The following is a 19,744-nucleotide window of genomic DNA, read 5'->3' as shown; positions in this document are numbered from 1 at the left end:
ACCTTCATAAACAAACCACCTAAGTCATTATTTTCTACTTTACAGGAAGTCAGGAAAGAACTGTCAGTATCTTATTTGTCTTAAGATATAGGTCAGCATTATAAGACACTTTCGCCTCTCACATCAGCTATTTCTAAAGGTCGAAGAGGGGGTCAGTCGGGTTCTAGTGCGTGTTTCTTCAGGTACATGGTAGAGAGGAAGGGTCAAACTACCACCAGGGTCATAAAACTACTCCTGGAAATGCCCACAACTCCTATGAAAGCCTTGTCAAATATGTGTTCTTGGGCGGCGAAGTATCTTGTAATATGACCCTTGGCCAGAAAAGGAAAGCCCAATTCTAGAACACTCAAACCCTGAATGATGAAGGCAACTATGTATACAAAAATGGGAGTCACGTTAAAAAATTGATGACCTGGAAATCACTGAAAAATTACTTAGGCGATTATTTTATGTGGGTGACGATATATACCACCGAGTGTCTGCTAACCGGACCGGATGGAAGGGTTGTTTGTTGAGCTCACTATCTCTGTATCAGTAATGAGTGTGATAGGCAGACGCTTCCTTATCTCACTTCCCGGAATTAATATCAACCCTCATAATAAAAAACGAAGTCAGACGGGTTGCATATTAACGCCCTGGAATAATTCATAAATGTAGGGTACTATTGACCTATCTTTCGGCCACTCCTCTAACTCTTTTTAGGAGCAGTGAGTAGCGGGCTTTTTTTTCTCGTTATTGTTTCCTTTTTTTATGCCCTAGAACTGACTCCTTTGCTGTAAAAAAAATAATAAAAAAAAAATAAAAAAAAGCATGGAAAATATACCTCTCGCCTCCTTATCTCACTTCCCAGAATTAATGGCAACCCTCATAATAAAAAATGAAGTCATATTGCGTATTAGCACCTTGGGGTAATGCATAAATGTAGGGTATTATTTAGCATGGAAAGTATACCTCTAGGTGTGTAAGTATATATGTATTGATTTATATCTAAGTTAGAAGGCTCTCTACATGTTCTTTTTCTCACGTTCATTTAGTGTTTTTAATTATTATGATAGACAAACAAAGCATTTTATTTATTTATTTTTTATTCAGTTAGGTTCGGTAAACATTTTAGGTTACATAAGAACATAAGGGGTCTGGAAGAGGCTGGTTGGTCTGCACAAGGCGACTCCCATAATAAAAACTATGTAAATAAGAGTGTTGGTTTATATCTAAGTTAGAAGGCTCTCTACATGTTCTTTTTCTCACGTTCATTTAGTGTTTTGAATTATTATGATAGACAAACAAAGCATTTATTTATTTTTTATTCAGTTTGATTCGGTAAACATTTTAGGTTACATAAGAACATAAGGGGTCTGGAAGAGGCTGGTTGGTCTGCACAAGGCAACTCCCATAATAAAAACTATGTCAATAAGAGTGTTGGTTTTGCCTCTGTCATTATAAGTAAAAAATGATAAGTGAATGTAAGAAAATGAACGTATAATGAACCTTTACTTCAATATAAATAAATACATATAGCCTAAAAAGTAGATAGACAATTGTATGTTTATTCTATTTTATTATTATCATTATTTATCCACTTTTTATATTTCTTATCACTTGCAGGAAAACGCTTCAACAAGTCTCACATTTGTTTACGTACGATTTCCTGTTTTCTCTTTCCTGTTATGATTCTCTGTTTTCTCTCTTCTCTTACGATTCTCTGTTTTATCTCTCTTATGATTCTCTCTTTTCTCTCTCCTCTTTCGATTCTGTTTTCTCTTTTATGATTCTCTGTTTTCTCTCCTCTTATGATTCTCTCTTTTCTCCCTCCTCTTTCGATTTTGTTTTCTCTCTTACGATTCTCTGTTTTCTCTCTCCTCTTACGATTCTCTGTTTTCTCTTCTCTTATGATTCTGTTTTCTCTCTCCTCTTATGATTCTCTGTTTTATCTCTCTTATGATTCTCTTTTTATCCCTCCTCTTACGATTCTCTGTTATATCTCTCTTCCAGGAAAGAATATTCATGGAGAACGTCGGCGCGGTGAAGGAGCTCTGCAAGGTGACCGGGAACCTGGAGAACCGCATCGGGGAACTGGAGATCATGAACAAAAAAATATCTCAGCTAAGAAGATTTGAGTCGTTCAAATCCACATCATCGTCGATATCCACTCGGACCTCAGGTAAGGCGACGCTCCATACTTACGACTATCAAGCGGGTTATACTAGAGTTAAAGATATACACAAAAGGTGGTTCTAACTACTGTCAAACTGGATTTCATTATGTGGGGTAAAAAAATCTGCCTATTGTAAAACCAAATTGTCGAGTCCGTTCGGGCGGTGGCTCCCGCGGGTCCTCTCCTCCCCTCTGCCCTGCCACACAGTCCCAACACCTATCTCTTCCTCTCATATGTAAGGTATTGGTAACATATGAGAGGAAAAAATAGGTGTTGGGACTGTGTGGCAGAGCAGAGGGGAGAAATGGACCAGCAGGAGGCAACGCCGAAACGGACTCGACAATTTGGTTTCACTATAGTGGAAATTCATATTGGTAGCAGTTTTCAAGGCTCACGTAATTTTGTCATCAGTGCCCGTTTTATTTTATCTTTTTATTCTTTTAACCCGGTAGCAGCGACAGGCCAAATTTGTGGCTTTACCATGTAGCAGTGACGGGCCAAATTTCTGCCATGATATAAATCTCCCAAAATAGATGATGCATAAACTGATCACATATGAGTTGATATTTACTATGAAATGGTTTGCATGAGTGATGATTCTTTCTCATTATTTTGCTTAGAGGGGCCTTTAACCTAACCTAACCTAACCTAACCTAACCTAAGAAACATGACCCCTGCAGCTACCGGGTTAAACTCAAGGGCAGAAACAAAAGAAAACAAAAGAGCCCATTCAGTAATTCTCCTATAAAAGTAAACAGATATGAGTGGCCAAAAGAGAGATCAATAACGTATGGAGATGTGTCTTGTTTTGCATTATACATTCTGCATCATCTTTTCATTGACTGAGAAATATATCCCTACTACAGTATCTTTCTTTCTTTAGTTCTTATAATATTTCACTTTTAATTTTCATAAGGACTTTCAGCAACAAACACTTAACCCGGTAGCAGCGACGGGCCAAATTTGTGGCTTTACCGTGTAGCAGTGACGGGCTAAATTTGTGCCATGATATAAACTCTCCAAAATAGATGATGCATAAACTGATCACAAATGCTTTGATATGTATTATGAGATGATTTGTGTGAGGGGTGATTTTTTCTCATTTTTCTCGCTTAGAGGGACCATTTAGAAACATGGTCCCCGCTGCTACCAGGTTAAATACACTGATATAGTTCTTTAATTACTAACTAACGGACAAACTATATCCATCAGCCACTTCCCGGGTGTCATCAGTGTGTCACCGAAGCCGCAGCTGCTCGAAGCGACACAAACACATGGGCAGCAGCAGCCACGACGACGGCATCTGCAGTAATAAGACGCTCCAAGTCACCACCATCGCCCTCGTCTGCATCATGGCCTTCTGGTACGATGTCGTCCGCTCTCCTTGTGTTCCAGTTCCCAGAGTGATAGATGTTTTCCTCTCTCTCTTTATATGATGTTTTCCTCTCTCTCTAAGTACGATATCTTCCACTATGATGTCCCTTGGTATGATGTCTTCCTCTCTGGTGATGTTCCAGTTCTCAGAGTAATAGATGTTTTCCATTCTCTCTTTATATGATGTCTCTTAGTATGATGTTTTCCTCTCTCTCTATGGACGATATCTTTCACTATGATGTCCCTTGGTACGATGTCTTCCTCTCTCGCAATGTTCTAGTTGCCACAGTAATAGATGTTTTCCTCTCCTTATGATGTCTTTTAGTACAGCGTCTTTCTATTCATTATTGTTTTTGCATTGGTGGAAGTAGTCTTGAATGATTTTGCTGAGACACGGAGTCGGTTTATGAATACGTCAATCTCTTTCTCAACAGTCTAATGGCGATGGCGACGATTTACATCCTCGACTACCAGGACAGAAGGAGTTACAGCACCTCAAGCTCCACGTGAGTAATAGTAGTGGTAGAAGCAATAGTAGGAGTAGTAATAGTAGTACATTCGCTAACTGAAAAAAATTGACCCTCTAGAAAACCAAAGGGGAAACTACCTAATAGCCAATATATTAGTGTTCCAACCATTAACACTAGAAGAAAATGAAGACAGAAAAAATTATATCACAAAAGTCTGGATCAGAAGAAAAAAGAAAATTCACCAAGACAAAACCTCCTCCTTTTCCTTTCCCGGCCCTCCTGTTCCCCCTGCTCCCCCTCCTCTTTTCCCTCTTATCTTCCTCTCCTGCATCTTTCTTTTTATCTTTATTCTTTCTATTTTCTGCAGCTTGGCACAGTTAATAATATGGACTGTTGACGTCACTACATTTCACAGTCATCCCATTAACACCTCAATCTTTTCAGAGCCACAACCACCACCACCGCCTCAACCATCTTCCTCTCCTCATCCATGGCAACCTCAACCCTATCTCCGCCCACCACCAGCCGCACCACAGCCACCACCGACGACGACAACCTCACCTCCCTCACCTTCACCACCACCACAAAGTACCCGGCCAGCACCACCACCGCCATCGTAATGCCCCCGAAACCTCCAGTCCTCGGCCGGCCGGAAAGTTGCGCTAGCTCGGGCGAGGAGTCAATCTGTGAGGTGAGGGAAGCGTACAATTACACAACTTTTTATTTACTTATTTATTTTATTTTTATTTTATTTTATTTTATTTTTTTTTAGCAAAGAAGACGGCTCAAGGGCGACAAAAGGAGTGCAGCTAAAAAAAAAAAAGCCCGCTACTCACCGCTCCCATAATAGACGAAAGTAAAGAGTGCCCAAAAGAGAGGTCAATTTCGGGTGGATACACTTGAACACCCCTCTTACAATACACTTACGACATGCTTACGATATATCTGCAGCAGTGAACCGAGTTACTAGTGATGTGGGGGGAGGGGTGTACAATATGCTTACAATATTTTTCTCTTTTGGCCACTCTGTAATCTTTTTAGGAGCAGCAAGTAGTGGGCTTTTTTTTTTTCATTATTGTTTTATTTTTTTTGTGTGCCCTTGAGCTGTCTCCTTTGCTGTAAAAAAAGAAAAATATGTGCTCACATAAAAGTTGCTGGGATTTTTTTGATGGACTGGTTCGCGATTCTAGTGATAGTTTTATGTGACTTCTGCATCTTGAATGGGAAAATCACCTATGAAAACCCAGGTAGTCTTCCCTGTGGCTCTGGAAAATAGTCCTGATTGGAGCCTGATACATTTAAAATATGTACCTTCAACCCATCCGCTGCGATTGGCACGGATTCGGCCTTCACTGGTAGCCTGGTAACATACACTCCCAGGTCTTTCTCTGCCTCTGTGCTGGATAGTGGAATGTTTCCCATGTGGCATTGGTATGCTGGATATCCCCTCCCAAGGTGCAGGACTTTACATTTTTCTTCATTGAATTGTAGCAGCCACTTTTTGTTCCATTCCTGTGGTTTGGTGATGTCTTCTTGTAGGAAATCCGCAGTCAAGGGGTTAAGCTAAGCAGTTCATGTCTTTCAGGTGTTCTGCTGTTTCACGAGTAGCATATTGATGGGAGTGGTCAACCCGGAGTCCCCGAACCCCAGCACGGCAGCCACCACCATCACCATCTCCCGACGCATCATACCCTACGGTCAGTGTCTGGTTCGGAAATGATAATAATGATGATAATAGCTTCGTTACCCCCAGCAGCATATATATATAAAACAGGAAAATAGCAAAGACTAGTATCCCAATGGACGTAGCGCTTAAGATCATCCTCTCTGTCAGGAACATGTTAGAAGAGACTCAAAACATTTATTCCTCTCTCGCTTCTATCACCCGCAGTCTCCACAACAGTGCCGCCAACAGTGTCTCAGTACGGCGAGGTGATCACCAACAAGCTCTCCACCAGCGACCCCAACACTGTGAACGACTCCACCACCCACGCCACCATGCGCTTCAAGGTGCTTCCCGTGTTACTGTCCTCACTCACTAACCTCACACACTTCCTTCCCTCTTCACTTATTTCCCTCTTGAACACTTCCTGCCCTCCTTACACTTCTTCCCTTCCTATTTATTTACCTTATGCAAACTTTCTTACCTTCTTCCTCATTCACGTCATCCACAGTTCCATGGTTGCCCTCCCTCGCTCATGTTAGTGTTTTCAGTATTGTTGGAGTTAGTTTAAAGGGATATCAGTGAGTTGCAGGGACAGGCATTCAGAAAAACTACTTTGTGTTAGTCTAAAGGCTTTACAATAGATTCTCTTTCTATCAAATCATTCCTAATTTTGCGAGTTTTAATATTCTTCATTCTCTATTTCATTGCATGCTCCTTTCTTGACCCCAAAACCAGTCTATATTGAAACGTTAGTGATGATATATGACAACCTTATCCCTACCGTACATACTGACTGATTCCCTATTCCCAAACAGCCAATACCCAGCAAGAAATCCAGCTCCATAGACCAGATGGTACGGCTGGCGCGGCACCGAGCCCACATGAACCGCCCCTCAAACTCCCGCAGCATCAAGCAGACCCTGAGCAAAAGATCCATTCAGACCAAACGCTCCACTAACAGCGCCCTGTCACACTTCAGGCCACCACTGCGTACGTTCCTTCCCGATTGGTCTTGTAGTGCCCAGACCTTGCTTCATTGGGTGCTGTGTGTTGTGTAGTAAGGAAGGGAGAGGTTTTTATAGCTAATCGACCCTGGAAGTAGGTTTGGGGATTGCATTCTTACCTAATTGTGTTTCTATAGGATTAAGAAAGGTTCAGATTGTCTTTATAGCTGTGAAAATCTCTCCCCTTCCTTTGATGTTCACTGAGTAGTAAGGAAGGGGGAGGTTTTTATAGCTAATCGACCCTGGAAGTAGGTTTGGGGATTACATTCTTACCCACCTGCATTGCTATAGGGTTAAGGAAGGTTCAGATTGTCCTATTCTTCAACCATTATCTCCAGATGTTATATATTAGAATTTTATTTATATTCAAAAGATACAGAAGTTATTATGAAATCATTAAATATTCTCAGAGTCCAGCATAGTTCTCCCAATGATAGAAATACATAGTTGAGTTATTCTTTAGATACATTAAATCACAAAGCCTAGTTCTCCCAGCAATAGATATAGTTGAGTAATTCTTAACCTGGTAGCAGCCCGGATCATGTTTCTTAATGGTCCCTCTAAGCGAGAAAAATGAGAAAAAAATCATCACTCACACAAACCATTTCATAATATATATCAAAGCATTTGTGATTAGTTTATGCATCATTTATTTTGGGGGGTTTATATCATGGCACAAATTTGGCCCATCACTGCTACCGGGTTAAGATACAGAACCTAAAGTTGAATCTCTAAGCATAGTTCTCCCAGTGACAGAAAGAGTTGAGTAATTCATAAGATATAGAAGTTAACAATAAATCTTTCAATGTATATTTCAGAGTCGAGCATAGCCCTCCCGACGATAGAAATTGTGGAGCTTAACGCGACCATCAACCACATGTACTGCCTCAACTCATTCGGCTACTCCTCCCAGAGCTGCTTGGGCCCTGACGCAAAGAACTACACCTATGGCCTGCCTATCTCCAAGTACATGCCACACATCAACCTCACACTGCACTTCAGGCAAGGACCTAAGCCCATATTTTTAACCCGTCCGCTGGTAACATGAACTCCCAGGTCTTTCTCTGCCTCTGTGGTGGATAGTGGAGTGTTTCCCATGTGGTATTGGTATCTTGAATTTCCCCTCCCAAGGTGCATGACTTTACATTTTCCTTCTCTGAATTGTAGCAGCCACTTTTTGTTCCATTCCTGTAGCTGATGTCTACTTTTTGGGAATCTGCTGTCAAGGGGTTAAGGCCATTGATTTTTCTTACATCTTTATCACCTGTTACTCGATGCCATGTTCTGATACGTGTTCCAAGTTCAGCATAGTGGTTATTATTACCATCTTCCTTCCAACAGCTTTATGGCACAAGACTCAGCCAAGCAGCCGACATTCTGTGCCAGCAACAGTACCGGGCCATCCTTGCCTAGTGTGCAGTGCTCACACCACCCCCTGCTGCCGGCCCCAGAGGTGGTGGAGTTCCAGGGCCAGACTGCTCAAGACCACTATGTTGTGCTACCTAATGTTGGCTTGTGGTACCAGGTGGCGTACAAGTTCAGAATATCACTAGTTGATGGAGGCGTGGTGAGTATGTTTGTGAAATGTACATGGTAACAAACTGATAAGGCATGTAGGCTATTAGTGCAACACATAAATTTATGGGTAGGTTTTATCATTTGATTTTCTCCACTAAATAAGTAATAAGCCATGTCAATAGATACACAGCCGAAAATACCGGAAAATCGTTTAAAAAGAAAACACAGCAGGTTGTCTGGTGTTGGCTTGTTTCTGGTCATGCATTCAAGCAGAAATGCAGCCGTGCACTTATAAAATGATCCGCTCAACATGACTTTTCTCTCCTTCCGCAGGATCCTTGTAACTACGAGCGCACAGAAGTTGGTAACCTGTTTTACGAGATCAACCTGATATTCCAAAGAGACTGCACAGAATAACACACATGCCTTTGCTGAATCATGTGATACATTCCAATGTCTGTCATAGTAATAGTACATACAGCCTTCCACTGGATCATGTGATGTATATCAAAAAATTATCATAAAATTCTCCATATTTATTCACAAACACATTTTCATATCCATGACATTCATTACTTTGTGCTTGTACCATAGTCTGTCTCATAACTCAATGCAAATGCACTTCAAAGACCCGGGGCTATTTGCATCTACTCTAATTTCTTTGGTGCTTAACTTACATAAATATATTATTCATATATATATATATATATATATATATATATATATATATATATATATATATATATATATATATATATATATATATATATATATATGTGTGTGTGTGTGTGTGTGTGTGTGTGTGTTTTCTTTCCCTTGTTTCTCCCTTGCTTGGTGCATTACTTATTTAAACTCGGCTGATTAGCTTGGCGGGATAGTTTCTAGTGGGCAATTATTTGGTGGTGTGATTGGTGAGAGAATTAGGACATCAAGGATCTGATTAATAATACTATTTTGCTACATATGTACATAGTTCTGTAAATAATAAGATTTAATATAAATGCTGGCATATGAGGTCTTATAAAGCCTAATTTTAATAGGTTTATGTCATATATGTTAATTGCCATGATGCTGTAGCATATGCAATTATAAGGTTAAGTAATTTATGACAGGTGTATGATTTTCAAAGTACTTACAGATGTAGTTTTTAACATTTTTGTTCCGAAAGGGAACAGGGGAACAGAGACATAGACATTTCCTTTTGTAATTGGCTACAGCACTGTACTACATTATTGTCATCACTCTTGATTCTTCATTGTTTGGGAGGGAGACTCATTCCTCCCTCACAGACGAAGGCAAAGGCAAGTACACACTATAACAGGCTTGGATATGCTGCATAAGATATCCTGAGGTGCTGCATGTCAGCATTTTATAGTACAGCTCATAAAGATCTCCCCTTGATAGTGAATTGTCCATGAACATCTTGCCTTACTTAAAATGCCTTCATAAGACAAAATATATTGTAGAGTTAAGCTAAAGGGATAATTCTCTACAGAGTAAAATAGAGGAAATGTCCCGGGCTGGGCTGGTGTCCTCCCTGAGCTGGCTGAGCCCTGACCCTCGTCTCTGCCCGTCAGTGACCTCTGCTCTAACCCTCAAGCCCAAAGTGCCACACATTGCTTGTTACAAATCACACATCGCTCTCAGATTCACATTTACATCTACAGTTGATTGGAACCCACAGAGCTTTATCTTTACCTCAGGGAACAGAAAGAATTTATATATTATTAGATGAGTCAATCAAGCATCACTCTCCGTTTCATTACCTTTCATCATGTGGTGAGTAGTGTGTGGTGGTGGCCGTCACACCAGCACAGCCTGAAGTGATCACAGGCAGTTGCACGGCTCACTCACACACCAGCCGAGGGACATCAAAGCCTACCATTTACAGGCAGGTGATGCTTGACCAAATCTCTGAAATGTTGAAAATGTCGTAAAACTAAGCTGTATGATCTCCTTGTCCAATGTAAAAGCTCCATGGGTCAAGCTGAAATTAGTGGGTTAAAACTTTTTACTTTTAATTATAATGAGTCATAGTTTTGCAGATTACCTTTTGAATGTGCAGAGGGCAGTACATCTATAATGAGTGGTGTATACACCTTAAAGTATGTGTTATTTTAATTAGTGAAGACACTTTATTTTAGTGTGACTGCTTGATTTATTGTCATTTACATACTTGTACAAATATGTGTGTTTGTGTGACAAGGTTGTCATCTAAGATTAAATCAAAGGAAAGCTATTGGTAAGAAATAGTTTATTATTTTGTATTTCATCATGACCTCATTCCCTGAGAGCATATATAACCTAACATTCAAGTGTGTCTTGCATCCATATTGATATTAACACTTATTAATCAATGGTTATGTTGTGGTGCTATCGTGCATATTGCTGCATAGTAATTCACCCTCACAGTGTGGTTGTGAGAAAACCATCTACAAACAAGGCTTATTATACGTATAGGATATAATATGGCACTCAACCTGGTGTTGAGGACCACTGCATAGGATTATTTTTTAAGCTAATAATTCTGTGAATTCCCCTTATAATGTTCTAACTGAAACCTTATTGTTGCTACATTTATAAGCAAGATATATTGGTCTTTCAGTTTTGTCATTTTGCTTTTCACCTGGAAATTTACATCTGAAAATAGTAGTAAAAATAAGACACTTAAGAGATTTTGATAAAAGGCTTGACAGCACTGGTGTACTGTGAGACAAGGGCAAGCCACCTGCAGGTTGTGCCCACCCTTGTTGACTGACTGACCAAAAGAAGGACAGTGAGTGCCTCTCATTGGGCTCAGGAGGCTGCAGGGCTTTGTAGCAGCAGAACTTGACTGACCCACAGGCTGGGCATCAAGGCCTCTGCTGAGGGGCTCCAAGCAGCTACCTGCCAAGCTTTGTCACGTGTTTAATCATCCAGGTGGAAAGTGAAATTGCATTTTACTCACTGTTGGTTGAGATTAATTATTCTTATGGTGCTTCTTCCCACTTCCAGGAACCCAACTTGCTAACTTTGCTCAATTCACACACCATTGTGCCTTCCAGAGCCAGTAGTGGAAAAATTCTACATCTGTTTCTTGCTAGAACTTCAGAACCAGATGGAATTGTTGTTTTCTGGGTTCTGTTTTCCATCACAATATCTGAGCTTTTACAGGAGACAATATAAATCACAGTTCAGAATACCATAGCTGTGTTTATTTGATTGCTAATAATTGAAATACCGGTGAAGGAAGAAGTAGGTCTGTGTGATCTCATTGGGTCATGTTGTGTCCTTGTCAGTCAGGTTTATAATTAGGTTTACCAGGCCAAGAGTTTTGATTCACATGAGAAAGGAAACGCCTGAGCAACATGAAGGTATTGGCTGTCAAACTGCTTGTCTTGTTGGCCAGCTTTAAGGGGCTGTTACACTGGGCAAATTTTCCGTGGATCTTCAGTCAAACCACGATTTCCGATGGCGTGGTTCTCATATTTCCGTGGTTTTCTGACGTGTCCACGATCTTCCAAAGCTACGGTAGATTTCACCGAAGGATGAAGGTATTACTCACCATCATCATCAGCAGCAATAACAAGAAATAAATGAGAACCACGCCAGCAGAAATTGTGGTTTGACTGAAGATCCACAGAAAATTTGCCCAGTGTAATAACCCCTTTACATGACTACTCTCGTGTTAGGGTTCCTGTGTGTTGCTAAAGAAAATGAGTCTTCCTTGTGACTTGCACATTCCAGTAGCATAATATTAATGTTCAAAGGATTGGCGCTGCCCAGAATAGCATAGTTTTGTAAATAATGTTAGGTTTGTACAGATAGAGAAAGCAGTATATGTGATTGGATATTCATTTAAATAAAGTATACTTAAATATATCAAGAACTGTATTTGTTTTAGCCCACCACTATGATAGCTTAACCTAACAACATAACTCATGATGGCCCACTGACCCCTCCACCCCCTCATGTTGACCCCTACCCCCTCATGTTGACCCCCTACCCCCTCATGTTGACCCCCTACTCCCTCATGTTGACCCATCTACCCCCTCATGTTGACCCATCTACCCCCACATGTTGGCCCTGCTACCCCTACCCCCTCATGTTGACCCCCTACCCCCTCATGCTGGCCCTGCTACCCCTCATGTTGACCCCCTACCCCCTCATGTTGACCCATCCCCCCCCTCATGTTGACCCCCCTACCCCCTCATGTTGACCCATCTACCCCCTCATGTTGACCCCCTACCCCCTCATGTTGACCCATCTACCCCCACATGTTGGCCCTGCTACCCCTACCCCCTCATGTTGACCCCCTACCCCCTCATGTTGACCCATCTACCCCACATGTTGGCCCTACCCCTACCCCTCATGTTGACCCCTACCCCTCATGTTGACCCATCTACCCCCACATGTTGGCCCTGCTACCCCTACCCCTCATGTTGACCTCCTACCCCTCATGTTGACCCATCTACCCCCACATGTTGGCCTACCCCTACCCCTCATGTTGACCTCCTACCCCTCATGTTGACCCCCTACCCCCTCATGTTGACCCCTACCCCCTCATGTTGACCCTTTACCCCCTCATATTGACCCCCTACCCCCTCATATGTTGACCCTGTTATGTGCTGAAGATCTAGGTCACGGTCCCGTAGGGGTAGAATATATGAGAGACCCCTAAAAAGTTCTCTTACATTATCTGTTATGTTGTATAAACTAAAGTAAATTACAAATATAAAATATACAATCGTCTTGATTGAAGAAAATTAATCAGAAATTTCTTTTTTTCAATTACCACATATTTACAAAATATATTTTCAAATAATAAAAGTAAGCATTAATAATTTATAAGTAAGACTTTTATTTCTTGTGTGTATAGCACTCTAAAATTAATGTCTTATTTTTTTTCTGTAACTGATATTAATTTCCCATCCACGTCCACGTGTCGGCGTTCATCTTTTGCAACGATCTACAAATTTTGGAATCTTATAATTCCTAGTGAATGGGTCACGCTCCTCACGGGGGGCGGCAGGCTTGCTGTGTGGGTGCGTGGAACCAAAATCTAACGATTAGACTTTGCTTGGAACATCGTGAGCCTTTCGGAGTCTGTCAGCTGATCTCTGAGGATGACAGTGGAAATAGTGAAGCGCTCTGAGACAAGAAAACAACGGCGATGGAGAGATAAGTACCCCTACCCCCTCATGTTGACCCCCTACCCCCTCATGCTGGCCCCCTACCCCCTCATGCTGACTCCCTACCCCCTCATGTTGGCCCCGTTATGTGCTCTGCTGAAGTTCTAGGTCACAGTCCCGTAGGCGTAGAATATATGAGAGACCCCTAAAAAGTTCTCTTATATTATCTGTTTTGGCGTATAGACTAAAGTAAATTTCATATATATAATATACAATCGTTTTTATTATTTTTTATTTATTTATTTATTTATTTATTTTTTAATTTTTTTTTTTATCCCCTAGTATCACTAGGAGAACGGGCCCTTGTCCGAAGGCGGCCCGTTAAGAGGGAAAAGATCGCTCCCCCCTGCACGAGGGAGTACGGGCCATTGCCAAAGGGTCCCGTACGTAGCAGGGTGCCGATCGACAGACCGACTCTATCGGTGATCGAAATCTTTTCAAGTCGGTCTGTCGACGAGGACTGGCGTGTCTCTGACAATCGTCTTGAATGAAGATAATTAATAAGAGATTCTTTTTTTTCAATTATCACATGTTTATAAAATATATTTACAAATAACAAAATTAAAAATTATTCCTAAACATTTTTGCTCCCTCCCTGCACGAGGGAGCACGGGCCTTTGCCAAAGGCACTCAAAAATTGAAACTTTTTTTCTGTAATTGATGATAATTTTTGCAATGATCTAAATTTTTGGAAGCCTGATCAGGCTAATAAATCTACGAAGAGTGATAAAGACTTGAATACTTGTGAATGGGTAACGCTCCTCATGGGGGGGGGTAAACCTCCGGCAGGCTTGCTGTGTGGGTGCTTGGAACATGGTGCTCATCTGAAAGGAGTAACTATAGCCATTTCTAGGCAACTACAGTCCTCTGTTGTTGGGGTTACTCCGCAGTTGATAAGCACATGATGCTGGTGAGGCTGAAGTACGTCCACCTTGGGCTTCATATCTTTTTATCGCAGTGCACCTAGGCCCCTACCAAGATATATGAACTTGAGAAAGAGATGCTCTCGTAATACAGCTGACTTGCATGCCTGATGGGCTAGCCTCTCATAACTCACTCTGCGAGTAGAGTTACTGCCTAACTTACTGGGGGAGGTTACTTCTTTGGCCGACTGGTAAGGAGGGTTCGATCCCCGGCCCCGGCAAAACCTTTCCTTAATTGTCTGAATTAATATATCGTATGTTTCGTTACACGCAGAGGTCGTGTGGGAGTGTAGTAATGAAAAAATTCTGGCGTTGCAGTCTATCGCAGGCTCCCGCGTGTCACACTCATCGTCTTGGCGACTTCAATGCATCTACTGGCACAGTGAGCTGGCTACGAGAGACTACGTACCCTGCCCCGTGACCTTGGAAGATGTCACACCTATTGCATGACAATTTAAGGCAGAACAGCCTCAGCCAAAACATCGAGAGGGGAATATAATCAATTTCGTATCTTTTTGTAGGCTTCCTCGTGGCCCAGATATAGCCTTGACAGCAACATACCAAGGCAGGTTGGGGGTTGATGCTATCGAGGTGAGGGTGGAGATTGGGGGAGAGATAAAGACTAAAAAAGGCAACATGGCCCCTCCTCACAGCACTCCATATCCGTCGCCTCTGCCCTTCACAGTCGAGTTCAGTCTACTCTGGGATACGGGAAATTGTGTAGCACTCCCACGCTGCATGGTTGACTGGCTAAAGTGACCGACTGTGTCCTTGTGCTGTCTCCACCTCACTCTCAAGGAAAGCTCCGGCGAAGAGAGGAGTAAGCCGAATAGTATGTTGCTGTGGACCGTTCTTTTTATCGTTTTTCTTAAAGGTGAGAGCGTAAATATGCAATAAGTAGTAGTATGTAGTAGTGGTAGTAGTTGTAGTAGTAGTAGTAGTAGGAGGAGGAGGAGAAGGAGGAGGGGGAGAAGTGAGCAAGCATTACGAACTACGAGGTTGCAGGCGACTTAAACAATAATTAATTTGTTTTTTACTCTTGTTATAGTGTCGGCGTTGGGGTCAGCGCCCGGGGAGACTGCTTGTTGCTGTCCACAGGGGGATCATGACGGGTGGTGAGTGCTGCTCGAGTGCTTGTGCTTAGTGCGCTTAGAGGTCGGGAATTCATTTTACTATTGGTGACTGCTTGATAACGGTTTGTATGCTGCGAGTAAACTGTGATCAGCATGTGCTAGTCTTAGGTTTTGACTGTGATGCTGCTGGGCGTGCAAGTGGCAAAGTCATGTGTGTGTGTGCGTGTGTGTGTGTCACTATATATCTGCCTTTCGCTTGTCTGGTGTTTAGTCCTGCACGTTGTCTGTGACCCGCCGGCGTTACCTTTGTGTTGCAGTTGTGGGCAGGCGCAGGAAGTAGACGTGGTGGTGGTGGGCGGCGGCGTGGCTGGCCTGACTGCCCTCAACACCCTCCTGCAACACAACGTGACCAGCGTGGTGCTCCTTGAGGCCCAGGACCGTCTGGGTGGAAGAGTCCGCACCTTCAGACAAGGTGGGTGCTTCCGCCACTGCTTCTGTAGTTGACGATACCGTGGAATAAGCCGATGCAATAAGGTGTTGTTACTTAATTACTGCTTATATTCACACACACACACACACACACACACACAGGAGGGGTGTTGGTAGAGGACGGGGCCGAGTGGATCCACGGTGACCGAAGGAACCCGCTGCACCGCCTCGCCCGCAGCCTCGGGGCGCTGGACACCCCGACGCCCGACGACGCCTGGGGTGAGTAGGGACTGCTACGCTCAGTATTAGTAGCCTATTTTTTTAGTAGTAGGGCCCTACGTCATGGTGTGTGTGCCCTTGAAACACATTAATTGCTGGATGTGTATAGTGGGTATATATAGGCTACCCTCAAAACATCGGCCTAAGCTTACGTCTGTCCCGTTCCATTTTAACTTTTGCTCTCCCAACTCATTTTGAACCCTCTTGACAGTTAGTAAGTCCTATAGGAGAGATGTGCCTCCCCCCCACCCCGTCAGTTATTTGGTTATCTAATCGTAAAGAGGTGACCTAGTGAGCAGCCTATCCCGACCTAGTACTGGGACGCGGCTTGTAGTAGTTGAAGAACCCCGACATAGACAAGATTGCCCTCTTCCTCGGCGTCGGGTTAGTTGCATGTGTGGCGTGGCGTTAAGTGTGCACGGCCTCCCGCAGATTTCCGTTTGGTGACTGAGGAAGGAGAGGATGGGGACGAGGCCACCTACGATAAGCTCATGTCCCTGATGGAGGAAACCAACGAAAACGGAGTCCTTGAGCCGTATTACAACATGAGCTACGGCTACTACTTCCTCGACAGGTCTGTGCTGAGTCACGTTCTTTCTGTGTGACATGACTTATCGAGGGAGCCAGTGCATGAAGATGAATACAGGAAACTCCACCTTGTATGAAGACTTCCCTCATGCATGTCACTCTGTCTTTTTCCTCTCCCTTGTCACATACCCGGCTACACCCCACGTCACATCCTGTCCGGCCCCGCCCCGTCCTGCCCCGCCCATACATCCATCTGACAGGTTCCCCGAAGTCTTCCCGGCGAATACCCCGCGGCGGGATGCTCTCCTCCACCTCCTCGAGCAGGTAGGTCTCCCCGTTCGACAACTTCTGCCCTTGCGTACCTTATTAGAACCTTGCAACACCCTGCAATGCATGCCCCTGTCAGGACCCTGCAACACTGATGATGATGATTAATTGCATACTCCCAGACAGTGAACGATGAGAACTGAGTCACGGATGATGTTGATGTTCTTGCAGACAGTGAACTACATGGAAGGCACCGGCTCTTGGGAGGACATTGCAGCTCAAGACGCTGACCAGTACATCGACCACGGGGAAAACTTCCAGTGGGCGGATGGTTACGACACCCTCATAGACCATCTAAAAGTGAGTGATGGATGCACCACGTATACCACTACTACTACTAGGCTACTATTTTTTATACTATTACTACTACTACTACTACTACTACTTCTACTACTAATACTACTAATACTAATACACCTTTCCTCTGCTTCAGGCGAAGATCCCAGGAGAAGCTGTGCGCCTGTCTTCTCCCGTGACCCGTGTGTCGTGGAGCTGCCCCGCACGCCCGTCACAGGCACGAGTGGTGACCCAGGGCGGCCAGGTCTTCCTCGCCCGCCACGTCCTCGTCACCGTCTCTGCCGCCTACCTGCAGCTGCACCACGACTCCCTCTTCCAGCCTCCCCTTCCGGCTGAATTCCTTAAGAAATTGTCGGTAGGTTGTTTAAGGTCTTTATATGCGACTGATCATGCCACTTTTCTATGACGCTGTGCATTTACAAGGTACCAAAACATATTCCCCATAAATCTGCAACCCTAAAGTACCATAATAAATTAAGGCCTCGTTTTGTTACTACAGTGAAGCTCTTAAGGTGAGAGCCTCGATGTAGTGAGGAAACCGGCAGAACGAGTGTGACCTTTTGCGCTGTGGGATGACTAGACTTGGAGGGCACCGGTATCTACTCCAGCCTGATGGTAGCTCAGGCAGAACTTTGTGACGCTCGTTTCTCTGATGACTGCTTTAGATTCGCCTTTATTTCCTTCTGTCAGGGCGTGAAGCTGGGCGTAGCCAACAAAGTGCAGCTGGGGTGGCCGGAGCCGTGGTGGGGCCCGCGACCCCTCGAGCTGACTATTCTGTGGACCAAGTTCGACCTACCACAGAACATGGTAGGTGGATATGCCGTGACGGGTGATGCACACATTCACATGCCCCATGCAGGAAACTCTTCCTCAGCCCTGCCACTGCCACAATAACTGGTGGTGATTGGTTAATCGTTAAAGGGTTCACTATCTTGCTCTTTTGGACAGTCGTGGTTACACGGTGTGGTGAGCCTGTTCAGCGTCCATCGTCAGAGGGCGGTGCTGGAGCTGTTTGTCACCGGCAGCCACTCCAGCCAGATGGAGGCTCTGGAGGAGGACGAGGTGAAGGCACACGTGACTCACCTCCTCAGGCGAGTGAGCGGCCAAGACGTGCCGGAGCCAACCTTCTTCAGGAGGTGTGTACGTTTGTGTAATGTTAATTGATTATAATAGTAATAACGATAATTAAGTGTTTATTGAGGGTATGCATGGCGAGGGTGGCAATTAAGAGTCATAGTCATTCCTGTTTTGAGTGTTTCCTGCATAATATGCTGCTTTTATTGCTGTCCTTCTGCATCTTGGTGCATGGTGATGCAACAGCACCAGCTAGATGAGGTGAGCAGTGTCCCTCCCCTTGACTACAGCAAAGATTGCTGCATCGTAAGCTGCTGCGGTGAGCACAGTCGGGTTACGGCTGTTGCATTCCTCTTCCCTTCTGTTCCCAGGACGAGGTGGGGCAGCGACCCATGGACGCTCGGTTCCTACTCCACCTTCGTCACCATGGAGGGCAACAAGGCCGGCCTGCGCCGCCGTAGCCAGCTGGCGACGCCGCTGAAGAACTCCACCGGCCACACGGTAAGTGACTCGCCAGTACTGGATGCGATCGAGTCCTTGCTGACCCCTGTGTGTGTGTGTGTGTGTGTGTGTGTGTAGTCTGGTGGTATTGAGCAGCGTGGTGGTGTTGATGGTGTTGCAGGTATTGCTGTGGGCGGGGGAACACACGCACAACACCCGCTACAGCACGGTGGACGGGGCCATGGAGACGGGCCAGCGGGAGGCGCGCAGGATTGCTCACCTCCTGAAGGCTTACTGCTGAGCGCTGCCACCACCACCACCTTCCCCTTGGTGCCCCCCACGTCTTCCCTCATCGTGGCCCGCGGTTGCCTTCAGGATCATGAACCTCAAATCCCGTCCCGTGAAGCCCCTTGTGGAGTCTTCCTGTTGCATGTATGGCGATCTTCTACTTATCTCGCATTTTTGCCCATAATGTCTATGCAGCATTCTCTCTCTCTCTCTCTCTCTCTCTCTCTCTCTATCTCTCTCTCTCTCAGCACACCGGCCTTAACGAGAGAGAGAGAGAGAGAGAGAGAGAGAGAGAGAGAGAGAGAGAGAGAGAGAGAATCATCGCCTTGCTTACAATCATGGTTATTTCACTGCCAAAAAGTCTGTACTAATTATAATTGTTGGACGCATCGCCCCTTCTCTTTTGTTGTTTACTTGCAACAATAAACTATCAAACAATCAATTGATCGAGTCCCACACGCTTCCACTGAACTAACAACACCGATATTTTTTGTCGTTTTGAGGGATATGGTTTTGTTGGCACGGATGTCTGTGTGAAGAGATACATCCATTAGGTAAGGCAGAAAAGATATATGCCAGTCCACGTGTGTGTGTGTGTGTGTGTGTTGGGGGACCGCCGGCCGATGTTGAACTCCTGCTCGCCAATACGCCAATCTTCGGTGAATTTATATATCCCTGGAGAGGTGGATTATACAATAGTTCCCTAGCGCTAAATACAGCCACGATC

General features: G+C 44.1%; 2 protein-coding genes across 5 annotated transcripts in view; both read left to right on the top strand.

Annotated features, from left to right (window-relative positions):
- The window catches only part of LOC126999734 (myelin regulatory factor-like protein), a 70,369-nt gene extending 58,321 nt beyond the window's left edge, over nt 1-12,048 (top strand). For all 3 annotated transcript variants that reach the window (XM_050862570.1, XM_050862571.1, XM_050862569.1), the window contains 10 exons: nt 1,993-2,161; nt 3,368-3,518; nt 3,964-4,035; nt 4,444-4,690; nt 5,585-5,696; nt 5,891-6,009; nt 6,481-6,655; nt 7,488-7,671; nt 8,011-8,236; nt 8,521-12,048. In XM_050862570.1, coding sequence (XP_050718527.1) covers nt 1,993-2,161; nt 3,368-3,518; nt 3,964-4,035; nt 4,444-4,690; nt 5,585-5,696; nt 5,891-6,009; nt 6,481-6,655; nt 7,488-7,671; nt 8,011-8,236; nt 8,521-8,604 — 1,539 coding nt within the window. In that variant the 3' untranslated portion in view covers nt 8,605-12,048. The remainder of the gene's footprint in view (nt 1-1,992; nt 2,162-3,367; nt 3,519-3,963; nt 4,036-4,443; nt 4,691-5,584; nt 5,697-5,890; nt 6,010-6,480; nt 6,656-7,487; nt 7,672-8,010; nt 8,237-8,520) is intronic.
- A 2,116-nt stretch (nt 12,049-14,164) lies between these two features.
- Nucleotides 14,165-19,459, top strand: LOC126999731 (peroxisomal N(1)-acetyl-spermine/spermidine oxidase-like). Of its 2 annotated transcripts, none has more exons than XM_050862567.1 (12): nt 14,165-15,113; nt 15,330-15,396; nt 15,672-15,826; nt 15,946-16,062; nt 16,495-16,636; nt 16,851-16,914; nt 17,089-17,217; nt 17,351-17,569; nt 17,905-18,021; nt 18,163-18,350; nt 18,660-18,789; nt 18,911-19,459. In XM_050862567.1, coding segments are annotated over exons 1-12 (1,449 nt in total). In that variant the 5' UTR covers nt 14,165-15,112; the 3' UTR covers nt 19,031-19,459. The 2 variants fall into 2 exon arrangements, with proteins under 2 accessions (XP_050718524.1, XP_050718523.1); XM_050862566.1 differs by having other exon boundaries at nt 14,165-15,155.
- The last annotated feature ends 285 nt before the right edge of the window (nt 19,460-19,744 follow it).

This window comes from Eriocheir sinensis, chromosome 17, assembly GCF_024679095.1.
Source record: "Eriocheir sinensis breed Jianghai 21 chromosome 17, ASM2467909v1, whole genome shotgun sequence".
NCBI classification, from domain to species: domain Eukaryota; kingdom Metazoa; phylum Arthropoda; class Malacostraca; order Decapoda; family Varunidae; genus Eriocheir; species Eriocheir sinensis.
This window is presented reverse-complemented; position numbering and strand designations above follow the sequence as displayed.